At 32.6% G+C, this 14,763-nt stretch overlaps 1 protein-coding gene across 2 annotated transcripts in view; it reads right to left on the bottom strand.

Moving 5' to 3' along the window:
• The window catches only part of side-IV (sidestep IV), a 794,218-nt gene that overhangs the window by 205,695 nt on the left and 573,760 nt on the right, over positions 1-14,763 (bottom strand). For both annotated transcript variants that reach the window (XM_074171285.1, XM_074171284.1), the window contains exon 6: positions 4,712-4,863. In XM_074171285.1, coding sequence (XP_074027386.1) covers positions 4,712-4,863 — 152 coding nt within the window. The remainder of the gene's footprint in view (positions 1-4,711; positions 4,864-14,763) is intronic.

Below are 14,763 nucleotides of genomic sequence, written 5' to 3' on the forward strand. Positions count from 1 at the left end.
TATTAGGAAGAAATCTTTGTAGAAAATTGATATTTTCAGTCAAGACATAAAATAAAAAATTGATGTACGTTTATCAGTAGTGAATTCATATGTTTTATATGTTTTTTCATTTCTAGGAAGTTTTTTTCACTGAAATGAACACTGCCATTTCCCTAATTGTACTAACGACTGTCATGGCGGACCACAATCGAAATGTTTGTTTTTTTAGTCGATAAGTAATAATAATAATAATAATAATAATTTATTTGTTCTCACATGTATGTTCTTACTAATATGAACTATATGATTCAAATTGTAACATCATATGAAGCACTAATTAGATAACAAATGAACTGAAAACCCACAAAGTCGAAGACTGTCTGTGGTGTGCGTCTAGCCTATGGTAAATAGTATCGATTAATAGTGCATGAAGCCAATGCCAATATATTCCCACCTTCAAATTTGAATTTTATAGTAAATAAGCGTGTTTAATATGCTACTGAAATAGTGGTCACTTCATACAATACTAAAAATTACAGAACAAACAAGTAATTTAACATACAATTTTCCCAACATTAGTAAACAAAAAAGATATATATATATATATATATATATATATATATATATATATATATATACACATACATACATATACACATACATATATAACAAATAAATAACAGATAAGGGTAATAATAAACGTATGATAACACTTCCTATAAAATAATACAAACCTACACAAGTTCATGAATAGTGAGTCTGTTTGAAACAATCAAAAATTTTTTCAGTTTCTTCTTGAATCCTCAATAAGAATGAGTTTCTTTTATTTCGACAGGAATAAAATTGAAAAATTTTGGCACCAAGTACGAAAAGCATCGCTGTCCTATAGATTTTGAAGCTAGCGGTGTTCTGAAATAATTGGACTTTTATCTTGTTTCGTAGCAATGTTCTAGTCTTCTGAGATTAGATTTTTTTTGAATTCAGAGCAAGATACAACAGAGAAATAATGCTGGCGGATGTCAAGGATTCTAGATTCGGAGTATATCGAGAGGGTTTGTTTAGTAATATTTTCAGAAATGTTTTTTTAAGTGTTTTTTTTATTTAAATGATTCGAAAAAGATGTTTCCGAATTGTATATCACGTACAACATAATAAAAATATATTTTGAATTCATATTATCTTTGAGTTTGAACCATTTGTTCGCAACTTTGATATTTTGTCACTTATTTCAGAAGTTCCAACCGTTTTCACACGCTTTATATCAGCTTCACCTCTATTTATGTACGTTTATTTGTTTGTAACTCTCCTTTTCATTTCATATCGGGATCTGTATTTGACAGAATTATCGACATTATTGTTCGATCTTTTTGCGGGCAGATGGCGCTATACATAACGTCCTTGAGATATTGACATTATTCCTTGATCTATTCACGGGCAAATTGTGCGGTACATAACCTCCTTGATATAAATCGAACTCACTTTACATGTATTTCTTCATTCAAAAAAAATATTTTTTTTCATCATGACGCGTGCCTGCTGCCTTATTTATAACCATCCATTGCGCTCCTGCTGCCTTGGACTTGGTAGCTGATTTTCAGACTCCCTCTCCGGAATCGGAAAATATCAAAATATCAACGGTCATTGTTCTAAACAATATACGACTGATTGATCCCAAAGTTTAGATGTAATGAATATAGTTCAAAAAGACAAAAATACGCTTTTATAGCTTATGAAACAATAAAATGAAGAATAAATATAGTTCAATAAACAAAAAAAACACGCTTTTAAAGAACATCGAACTGAAAATTTGAAAATATTTTTCCTTAAATAAGCTTAAAACAAGAACGAACGAAAAATTAGTAGTATTATTGTGAAAAAGTGTGGGCGCTTTGTGCCATATTTTTTGTATATCGAGCGCTTGTCGGTTTCTTCACAATAATACTAGTATTTTCCGTTAGTTATTGTTTCAAGCTTATTTTAAAAAAATATATACAACTTTTTAGTTGGATGTTCTTTTAAAGCGTGTTTTTTACTTTTTCAAACTATATTTATTATAAGTTCACTTTAAACTGTAATATCTCAGTTGAATTTTTGCTAACGTAACACAAATCGTTTGATTTCTTCAGCATAGAAATTATGTGCTCAGGATTCGATGAAGTCTACGAAGGCCGCTTCTGCCTGGTCCTAGTCGGCGAGTGTTCTACCGGTGATAGTTGGTTGGCGAAAGATCTGGGGAGTATAGTGGGTGAGGCAAAACTTTGGTACTTGATTCGTTCAATTTTCAGACGATGCTTTATGACACATGCGGAAGGGTGTTGTCGTTGCTGACGCAATTTTTGGTGCAGTTTGTTGATTTTTTCACAATAGGTGTCTGCTGTGGTGGTTTGGTCCAGTCCACTCGTAACGATCCGACAAAAAAAAATCGTTTTGGAAAAAGCAACCAAGAACATACTTCGAAACTTGACAATTGCTGTCGATCGTTCAAATCGCGGGCCACCCACTTTTCGAGTTTTATGAACGGTTTTGAACCATCAAAAACTGCATGAAAACTGACGCTCAGTTCAAGGATTCTCGAGATATTTACCGAATATTTTCATAATATATCTCTTACAATTGGTTCCACAAACTCTCCGTAGCAGCTGAAGTTTCAAATAATACAAATAGCATATTGAAAGTGTTACATTTTTGGAGGTGACTAATTTTTGGTTTTTGTCTTTCTACTACCTACTCCATCTTGATACAAAGAAATGTGATCTTTCGAAGAGAGGAAGGAAGCAATCAATTCCGAATGATCTAAATAGATGTGTAGGTCATGCAAAGAAGTCACTTTCAGACACAAACTGGAAGAAAAAGTCCTTCTAAAACATCTACTTTCATATAACATTGAATTAAATGAAAGAAAAATTCTTTCGAAACAGATACTTTCATATGAACACTGAATTATAAAAAAACACTTTTCTCTACTCAGTTTGTATTCCAAACATTCGTTATAGAATTAAATCAGATATCGTTCACAGGATTTATACACAATATAGTGAATGAATGATATTGTGAAAAAAAACACCTTTTATGGATTTTCTATTTTATTTGCTATTATTGTTACCCACTTTGTTGTACACCTGAATATTATGAGCGAAAATAATTATTATTATCAATGTTCAATAATTATTTTTTTGAAAGAGCAAATTCCTTCTGTCAGCCCACCGAAGACATTTGGAGGTTGTTGAAAAATCGGAACACGATTAGAAAACGGGTCATTCGTTTATGTTACGTGAAAACCTTTTGAAAAAGAGTATTAGATATAGTTATCTGATTTGATTCCATAACGAATGTTTGGAATACAAAGTAGAGAAAAGTTTTTTTTGTATAATTCAGCGGTCATTTGAAAGTATTTGTTTCGAAAGATTTTTCTTTCGTGTAATTCAATGTTTACAGGAAGGTAGCTGTTTCAGAAGGGCTTTTTTAAAGTTCGTGTCTGAAAGTTACTTCTTTGCACGATCTACACATCTATGTATAGAGATGCTTCTTTCAAAATTGATTGTTTCCTTCCTGTCTTCTACAGATTCCCACATATTTTCTATCATTTTCTATCAACAAAAAAAATAGTTTTGAACTGATATACATTTTTTCTTACAGCTAGAAAATTCATCGTCGACACAAACCTCTTGTTCACATTACGTAATCTGCTATGCTTTTCAACGACAGCAAGTGAAAATCGTTCAAGCCTGCGGCTTGAACCACAAACCAACACAGTGGTCGATTGAATAAGTGAACAAAGCACCTACGTCGAACCGACTGGCTACCGACCTACTTATTCAGACGTACTGTCTTCAATATTTTTTAACGAATCATTATATTTTTCACACCCCTCAATAATTCTGATCTATTAACGATTTTAAAACCCTATAGAAAAATTAACCGCCGACTCCTCTGGATCAGGAAGTTTTCTTAGCTTAAATTTCTTTTAGTTTAATCTTTCTCTTGGAGATTATCACTTGGTGATCGTATCCTTCAAGTTTCTCAAACAGAGCATCAAGAGACACAGTGTCAAATGCTTTGGCCAAGTTCAGAAAAATTGCTAAACACTTAGATGATTCGTCAAGAGAAGTTATTATTTCTTTTGTTAGATCTTAGATAGCATTTTCAGTATTTGAATTCTGTATAAAGCCATATTGACGTTCTGTTATAACATGATGCTCCCTGAAAAACGTTACCAGTTTACTTTTGATGCATTATTCAAAGAATTCAGTCTAAGTAGATATAACAGAGATTAGTGCATGATTACTAAGTTTTTATGGATAACAATTTCTGAAGAGAGGTGTAGCTATAGAGTGTTTTCACTGGAATGGAATTGCTTCATTTTCTACAACACTATTTTTCGACAAAATCTTAGGCTATACTCTTTGATGAGGTGTTTGATTCGGTTTATTCATATGTAGGAAAAATATGATCAATGAATCGACATCGAGATATTGATATTGAATGAACCGATTATTATCCGTGTTAGGGATCACACGTTGAAAGGGAAGACCTCGTTAGTCTTCAGCTTGCACAAGTTTCGACTTCTGAGGGTTATCATTCGTAGGGGTACGACAGCTGGTTAACGGAAAACATATTTTAAACATACATTTTTTTATGTTCTAGTGCAAATGTCACGTTCAGTTAATTAATGACTTCCAGACCAAGCCTCACATTTCGCAGATTATCCTCGTTTATTGTAATAAATACTCACGTTTTTTGCGAGCCTCTTGACAGGCCTATTTCCCTTCCACCAAGTGATAATGGCATCAGGCCTGGATCCCGAAGTCCGGCATTCCACTTCGTACCTTTTATCAGCAGACACGTATTTTTCTTGCGTTAAAATATTCACACTTTGGGGTTTTACTGAAACAAAAAAGAAGGAATTAATCAACCGCTGAAATTAGTCTGGTTGGCGCGGAACGTTTGTAGGGCGAAAATAAAGTGAATTGAATTTTTTGTTCGGCATTTCTTCATCCTGTCAGTGTTGAATTTGCAATTGTTTTGCGACATTTGTCTCCAATCATATTTTTCTTTGTATCATCTTGGTCATACAATTATGACGAATTAGTTCATAATTATGGAAGTGAGGGAATTTTTGAGTCAACATTTGGGAGTATAGAAACCTCATTTATATTCTATTGTACAAAACGAAATATATAACCTCGATACAGTGTCACCACAAATTACTAAGAGTATCAGAAAATATAGGTTTCAGAGGTGAACCATTGAAACTTGTCACTAGTTACTTATCGAACAGAAAACAGAGAGTTGAAATCAATAGTTTATTCAGTTGAGATCAAGTGATTGCATGTGGAGTGCCCCAAGGAACGGTGCTTTTCAAAGAGAAATTTAGAAAACAAATTCAATACAAATTGGACCCTAACAACACATAGACACAGAACACTTTAAATTACATTCAACTCGAACTGCCTTGAATATACTGCTTATATTTGTGAACATCAGAAGAGATTCATAAAATAAAATCAACGAAAAAAAAAATAGATTAATATCTTTGTGGGGCCCAACTCTACCTTTACCCCCATACTCAATTCACTTTTATTGTTATATTTTATTATCATTGTATAACTCTTTGATCTTTATTATTATTATTATATATGGGTGTATATATATATCTATATATATATATATATATATATATATATATATATATATATGTATATATATATATATATATAAATATATATATATGTATATATATATACATATATATATATATATATATATATATATATATATATAATTTTTACTTCATTATTACATTTTATAGATTAGACTCATGTTTTAGTAGCATCCCCATGCACAAGCGTTCACCTTTTATGGATTTTCTATTTTATTTGCTATTATTGTTACTCACTTTGTTATACACCTGAATATTATGAGCGAAAATAATTATTATTATCAATGTTCAATAATTATTTTTTTGAAAGAGTAAATTTCTTCTGTCAGCCCACCGAAGACATTTGGAGGTTGTTGAAAAATCGGAACACGATTAGAAAACGGGTCATTCGTTTATGTTACGTGAAAACCTTTTGAAAAAGAGTATTAGAGTTTTTGAGTTTGTATTTCATCAGTTCGGACTTCCATTGTCTAATATAATATAAATTAATTTGAAATCCCTGAAAAAAAAAATAGGTGACGTAACTTGGTTTGGAATCTTTTAATTTTTATTTTTAATTCTCTGTTGATTTTTTTTTTAATTTTCAGCTTTCATTAATATTCCAATTTCAATTTTTTTTTGGTTGTTGCTTGCATGTTATTTCTTTGTAATTACAGTTTTTTGTTTTATAAAATTGTTATTTTCGGTAAATGTTTTATTTTTATTATTTTTTTTTCAGGGATTTCAAATAATTTATATCATATTAGACAATGGAAGTACTAACTGATGAAATACACCACGAAACATTGTCAACCACCTTCAAACAAACTTTTGAGTTTGTGTTGAAAATTGTGGGAGATTGGAAATAACTTAGATAATATCTTTTGATTCTTGTCACATGTTTACTCTAATTGCAGGTAAAAACTCAGAATTTGAATCAACTGGTATGTATTTTTTGAAAATTGTTTGGAAAAATCATCATAAGTCTAGACATGAACATATTTACCATCAGGGATCCTTTTAAACGATCGTATGCTTTGACGTAATATGAATAACAATGATATGAATAAAGATCTGATTTACAAACATCAATTAAAAAAAATAACTATCAGGCATACAAAAATGTATATTTCATAATGACATTTATCTTTCAAAGCTAACGATAGAAATGACATAAATCATCTATTTAAAACATCATCAGATGATGGTACTGAATAAAAAAAAAACGTGAGCGGAGAAAACACACTAAAATTTCGTGGTTCTGTTTAAAACTAATGAAATTTCGTGATTTTAATGATTTCATTGATTTTTGACACGTTACATTGTCTTGATGATACAACACTTAATTTTTGTTCAAAATGAGCCGTATTTTCGCGATTTCCTTCTTCAGACGCTCCAATAACGCTATGTAATAGATGTAATAATCACTGTCAATGATTTTTTCTTTTCAGTATAATCGATGAATATTATATCATGCGCATCCCAAAATACTAATACCAGTGCTCAGAATCATCAATTTGTTGTTGTTTTTGATCGATTGTGAGCTCGCACGGCACCCACTTTGAACAGAGCTTTCGCATACCAGAATATTAATGCACTATATTTCCAACACGTTCGTTTGATATCCTCAGAGACACTACTATCTCGATCAACTCCACTTTGCGATTATCCAAAATTTTTTCGTGAACTTTTTTGATGTTTTCGTCGGTAACAGCATCTTTGGGGCCTCAGCTGCATGCATCGTCCTTGGTGCTCATTTCACCTCGTTTAAACTCAGTAAATCACTTTGCAACGAGATATTGTAAATAGTTTCAGAAGGAAAACTAAAATTGACAATAAAAGGGAGATTAGTCTTAAAACAAATGGTATCCGGATCAATGATTGAACAGAAGTTGCCAATAATTTTGCTTGCCACTTTGCCAGAGAAGCTTCGGCAGCTCTGTTAGAACATGTCACTACCACATACAGTCTCGGCATTTAATGAAAACTCAATGTTTTTTGAAGAAGTGCTAGAACCTGAACTAGTTTCAACAATGTCCCAACTAAAATATGTCATTTTATCCATATCTGAAATTCTATTGAATCTTATTAACTTCTCTATAATGGAAGGCGTGTTTCCGAGTGTCTTCAAAATAGCCAAAGTTATTCCAATTCTTAAAAGAGTTCACATGAAGATATAGATAACTATCGCCAAATATCATTACTGAGTATTCCATCTAAAGTAAACTAAAACATTCAAGATTATAATCGATCATCAACATGGTTTTAGAAAAGCTAGATCAGTTGAAACTGCTATTGCTAGAAAATTCGAGTTTATTTACAATGAAATCGATAAGGGGAAGTAAGTAGTTTCAATATTATTTGACTTGGCTAATGCGTTTGATTCAGTAAATAGTGACATAATGGTTAGTAAGTTATAACATTGGCATTAGTGGTTCCTTCTGGAATGGATAAATTTTTTTATGGGAGATTGGAAATGGTAGTGACTGTGAAAAATGCAATATTCAAGATATTATCCCTGGGGTACCACAGGGATCCATTTTAAGAGCACTGCTTTTCTCTATCTACATAAATGATGTTCCGAAGTATATAAAACAAGGTTCATTATCCTATTCGCAGATGTCACTACCATCACAGTTCCGGAAATACTGCGGACTGGATGACATGATTTCTTGGTGTGATAGAAATCAACTGAAACTGAATGAAACTAAAACAGTACATTCACGCTTTGTTTTAAGGAAAACAGTGAAACTAAACAACATCCAACTTTCGGAAACAGCTAAACTCCTTGTTATGTTTATAGATGAAATCTTATCTTGGGAGCCCCATATCGATCATGTCAGCAACAAATTGAATCAAGCAATATTTGCAATACGACAGATCAAAGGCGTGCTTAGTTTAGATGGTGTCAGGACTGTTTACTATTCATTGGTTTACTCACATTTGGCTCAGAATGTATTAATGTGGGGTTCTTCTGTGGGGGCAAAACGCATTTTTATTGTTCAGAAAAAATTAATTAAAACTATCTTCAATATTGCACCGAGGGATAGCTGTAGACCCGCTTTCTGCAAGAACAAGATACCAACGTTATCGTGTATATCTATATATATATATATATATATATATATATATATATATATATATCTATATATATATATATATATATATATATATCTATATATATATATATATATATATATATAATATATATATATATATATATATATATATTATATATATATATATAAAGCTCCGCTCCTTGTGAAAAATAATGTACCCAATCTGAAAGATGAATCAATAGTTCATAACTATGCAATACGAAATAGACATTTATTAACTATTCCAAAACATATTCAAGGAATCACTTGCATAAAATGCCATAATATTATTCAAGATATTGAAGATTTGCATATTATACCATTTGAAAAACAAATAAAGAAGCTATTAACTAATAAGGGATATTACAGCATAGAAGAATTTTTAGAGAGGGATACACTGTTATGATTATTGCTTTCACTGCATTTCTTTCATCCTAGTTAAAATAGATAAGTACTTTTTGATCACTCCCATATTGATTTCAATTTAAGAGCCACCAATTTCAGTACTATATCAAGTACTTTCTTGATTTTTCTCATCTTGTCTTCAATCGAGGACCGCCTGCCTGGTACTGACGATGCCCAATAGGCTGAAACAGCTGTCTACCGGTGACTCTTGAATTGAAATCAAAATGGGAGTGATCAAAAAGTACTTATCTATTTATTTTTTGATTGACTATATATATAATGTTGTATGTGTATCTGGGTTTGTTTTATTTTTTATATATGTAACAGTTAAGTACCTGTCTTGAGTGTCCGATTCATGTTATACTGTGAACCATTATTATTGTTTTATATAATAGGTACTCATATTTTTTATTTATGACATGGCTTATATCATGTAAATGATCGAAAAGACGAATAATGTTATTATTATTATTATTATTATTATTCCTGGTACAAAGTCCGAATAATGTTCATCAAGCATTGGCCTCAACAGTATTTTTTCGCCGAAAATAAATGCGTTAATAACACTCGAAATTTCTTTTCTTTATTTTTCTTTAAACTTACAGAAGTTGCTTCAGTCAAAATGTTCTATCCCACAAAGTAATAGTCCGACAGCTGTGAATTGAAGGTAAGGGTAGCAAATATGGATTTGATACTAGTAGCGCCATCTGTGTGTTAGCCTACAAACTTTTCATCCCACCTAATATATGCACATTGCCAAAGAATACAAAGCCCATAGAAGCTCAGCTTGACTAGCAGTACGAGGTCAGTATTTAATGTGGGTATCAACAGAATTGGGTAACTTCATTACTCCTGATTGAAATCAAGAAGACGTCAGTGAATTGGGTAACTAGCAGTCGCTGACAACCATTCGGCTGAATCATATCGAAGAGGGGATGTACTCCAAAATTTAATTACAAAGAAGACTGTCAGCGACTGCTACCTAGAGTTCTGTTGGTAATCACATGAAATACTGACATCGTACTAGCATCGCCCTCTGGTGGTCAGGTTTAGCACTACAAATTTTAGAGTACACAAAAATGCCAGTTCTGAGCTTCTATGGGCTTTGTATTTTTTGACATTTACAATCGATCGTCATACTTTCTTGTTATACCGACAAAAAGTAGAGGTGAATCATTGAGGTTAATATTGTGCAATTCATTCAGTTTTACCATCTTGAGGAAGTTTGGAAAGATGACAAATGTAAGTATTAAAAATTTTCGATACTGGGATTTTCCGCTTGTCCACTATAGAAAATTTTTTCCAGACCGAATATCTGCAATCGATTACAAATTCCCAATTGTAGACTTCAAAGATTGAGAATGATCGTTCTGAAAATGTCTTTTCAAGCGCGGATCGTCAGCTGCCTTTCCTTTCTAGCGGCATTCCTCGATAGATTGATATTTTCACAAAGAAGTACGGTACGTAAATTGGCATGCTTTCGACGAAATTGAACGGGAATACTCTCTGAAAAAAAATTGGATTTATTCGAGTAGATCAAATTATATTGTCGTCTGATGAAAGAAATATACTTTTTGCTGCGAAATAATGAGATAGATAAACCAGGGATCAAAAGAGCGGAAATACCATCGATTGTGGAAAAATATCAAAACGTCTTTAGATAATGTCATCTCAATGTGGTGTATACTGTAACAAATTAAAGAATTAACTGACTGAAACAAATGTATTTCCAATAATATTTCACTTATCACAAACTAATTTATTTACAACACTTAGCAACTAACGCTCAATTTATTTCCACTATTTGAATTCCTTGTTTAACCGCTCGATTCACTTTCTGAACTCTCCCTTGGGTCGGGAAGCCGGACTTATATAGTGTAAAGGTTCTTTCCCGAAATCTGGAGTCGGTACGATACTCGACTAAATTTTACCGGCGGTTGCCGACTGCATTCCTTTTGCGGTAATGTCATGTGTTTGTTCACTGGCCGGCATATCGGTCAGGGGCGGCTTGAGGTTCGTTACAATACATACTAATTTGTGAACGTGAACTTGTTTCGATGAGTACTACATAAGATGAGTTGATACATTTTCTGAGGAAATGAATCAATATGCATCTTGGTAATATAAGGGAAGCAAATGTTCCATTCGGCGATTCAAAGTGTAAAAAAGCGTTATTAATCTAATCAACAAGTTCAAACACATGAAAAATAGAGATAAAGGTTCTAAAAATATGAGCGATAGCTCATTCGGTTCGGAATCACATCTAGAAAAATATTTTCGAAGTATTTTGGTGCAGGTAAAAAACTGCAATTGTTATTAACAAAATAAGATTAAGAAAACTGGTATTTAGTTTATCGTTAATAACTCAAAAAATATTAATATTTGAGCAATTTTGAAAAAAGCTCTTTGAAGAGGAGAAAATTTCCGATAAAAAGTTACTACTCCTGAAACTCTATCTCCATTATTTATAATTTTAATTTGACGTTGAAAATGGGGTTCCGCGCGGCTGTTACGGTATGCGCACGCTGCCGCTAAAGAAAGTTCATCAAAAGAAATTTTTTTCATAATATAAAATGTAATTTTAAACATTTGAAAAAATCTAGTATCTTCTTAACACTTGAATGAATCGAGTCACGTAGAAAAAAAGTTTTATCACCATTTTTCAAAAAGTTATTCAATTGTTAACTAACAAAACTAACTGGATGCCACGTCCAGTGGCGTCTCTAGCGGGATTTGAACGAATATTTTTGACTTAAAAATGTATGACACTGACTTTTGTGCCATTTTTATTATTTCTATGGATTGAGCAATAAGAAATACAACTTTTTTGTTTCCCAATTTTTTTAGTATCTTGCTTAGTTTTTAAAGAAAAAAAAGTCGACCTAATTGCATATCCCTGGACCTCACAAGGAATAATATGTGGAATTGAATGTTTTTTTTTGAAATTATTATTTTAACAATTTTTCATTACTAATTATGTAACAATAAAAACAAATATTAGATAACATTAACATCTAGACTAACGAATTGCACTAAATTAAGTGTTGGAAATCGCCAACCGTCTGGCCGCCACATCATCGAATTTCGCACTCTTCTGAAAATACCTGGAGTATTTTTTATTATGTCACATGAATTTATGATTTCATTCCATAAATCCTCTTCACTTTGAATAGCTGTTTTGTATACCAAAGGTATACCAAAGATGTTTCCAGAGAAAATAATCTGAGGGATTCATTTCGGGCGAGCGAGGTGGCCATGGGTGTGGGCCTGCTCTCCCAATCCAGCGATTATGGTAATTTTCATCCAAAAATTGCCGTACTACTTATACTTAAGTGTGGTGTAGCACCATCGTGCATGTACCACATACGAATACTTCCATGACTGGAATTTCTTCTAAACGTCCAGGTAAAACAAATTCTAAGAACCTTCGGTATTCTGCTCCATTAAGCCTAGGTGGAAGGAAGTGAGGCCCAATGAGATGGTCCTCGACAATTCCAACCCAAATGTTAAAAGAAAACGGTTCTTGAAAATGATTTTTTATCAAGGCGTGTGGATTGTTTTCGGCCCAAATGTGATTGTTGTGGAAGTTAATAATTGAATTGCAAGAAAAAAAAGCTACATCTGTAAACAATTTTCGACTTAGAAAACCTGGATTTCTTCTTATTTTATCGCGTAACCAATTAGAACAAGCTAGTCTTATAGGCAAATCTCTGGGCAATAGAGCTTGCACACGTTGAATGTGATAGGGTTATAGCTGCTGGGTTCTCAAAATCTGCCACACTGTGACATGGGTTATATTCAGTTCTTCTGTTATTTTCCGAGTTCTGGTATGAGGATTTACTTCAATCTCATTCAAAACAGCTTCTTCAATTTGAACTTTCGTACCGTTGCCGGCCTCCCAATGACAACCGTCGATCTTTAAAAGCTGCCTGTTTCAGAAAGTCGTGCATGGAGACGTACAAAAGTTCTTCTATTAGGCACTACACGCTGAGGAAATTTTTCATCTGTTATGGAATGACTTCCGTGAGCCATTCCATAACAGAAATGAATATCTGCCATTTCACTGTTAGTAAATTGAATCATGTTTTACAAAAATGGTTCGAAAAATAACCACTAAACACACTTTTTATAACAATTATAAATTAAAACCTCATAAAGTTGACAACAACTGTCAAGTTGTTTATTAAATGCTGCAATCGTTTTGCAAGGCAACCCTTGATTATTATTTATGGTATTTTCAGAATAGTGCGAAATTCAATGATGCGGCGGCTAGACGGATGTATTGAAGCCGAAGGAGGCCATTTCCAACACTTAATTCAGTGCAATTCGTTAGTCTAGATGTTAATGTTATTTAATATTTGTTTTTATTGTTACATAATTAGTAATGAAAAATTGTAAAAATGATAATTTCCAAAAGAAACATTTAATTCCCCATATTATTCCTTATGAGGTCCAGGGATATGCAATTAAGTCGATTTTTTTTCTTGAAAACTAAGCAAGATTGAAAAAAAATCACGAAACAAAAAAGTTGTATTCATAATTGCTCAATCCAAAGAAATAATAAAAATTGCACAAAAGTCAGTGGCTAACATTTTTAAGTCAAAAATATTCGTCCAAATCCCGCTCGAGACGCCACTGGACTTAATAAATTGAATCACGTTCGGGCTAAATTAGCTCCGTAATGTTATAAATACCATTGCCAAATAACAATGAAATAAGGTAAAAGATATTTGAAATATTTACGAATAACTTTTTTTTTATTTTTATTTTAACACCCTGTATCTTGAGAACGAAGAATTTGCGGACGCATATTCATGTGAACATTTCGTCTCAAAATTACCTAAAGAATCGTCTGTTAAATTTATGGTACATACTCAATTAACATCCTGTATATGCCTTCAAGTCTCAACGGAAGAGTTTTTTGAAGCTGAAGAATACAGGTCCAGCGTACAACACATCTGGTCTCATGACTTGTTTGTTGTTGAGCAACTAAGCTTGTAGGTGATACTTGGGTTCCACCACAGTACCCGCTGATGAATCGACAAACTCAAATGCTTATGAAAATTGAAAATTCAAGCACCTATCCACGAAAACTCTCAGATATCAAGGGTTTCTCTGCTCATTGAGATTTCTTCATTCATTGGGTAACTTTCCAAAAATGTTCACCTTAGTGAATTTTTCGAATAGGTAATCAATTCAGTTTTCGTAATTTCAATGTTGATTTTGTTATTTGTCATATTCGGCACGACAGTGGCATCGAACAACTCACCCTACCGAGCTCACCGTTTTAAGAAACGGTCAGTTTGACGTTAATATTGGTAATTATTTCATATCCATTGATAGTTTCATCTTCACCAGTATCACAAATAGAGGCTTCACTTTATGAAATAAATATTTGACGTTATCAGTTTGACAGTTTTGAAATTTAAAGATTATTTATTCAAATACATTAGGATATCGGATATACTTCCTGATACTTTGTCCTCTTCAAAGTAGTCCCCTTCAGATTTAATACACTTGTGCCAGGGTTGTTTTCAATTCTCGAAGCGATTCCGACATAAAGCACTCTCAACCATTCTGTTTTTATTCGCATAACGCCGTTCTTTCATGAGTCTCTCCAATCTTGGGAACAGAAAAAAGTCC

Source organism: Leptinotarsa decemlineata, unplaced genomic scaffold, assembly GCF_025532065.1.
Source record: "Leptinotarsa decemlineata unplaced genomic scaffold, Ldec_3_MD MMD2_tig00000010_RagTag_RagTag, whole genome shotgun sequence".
Classification (NCBI taxonomy): domain Eukaryota; kingdom Metazoa; phylum Arthropoda; class Insecta; order Coleoptera; family Chrysomelidae; genus Leptinotarsa; species Leptinotarsa decemlineata.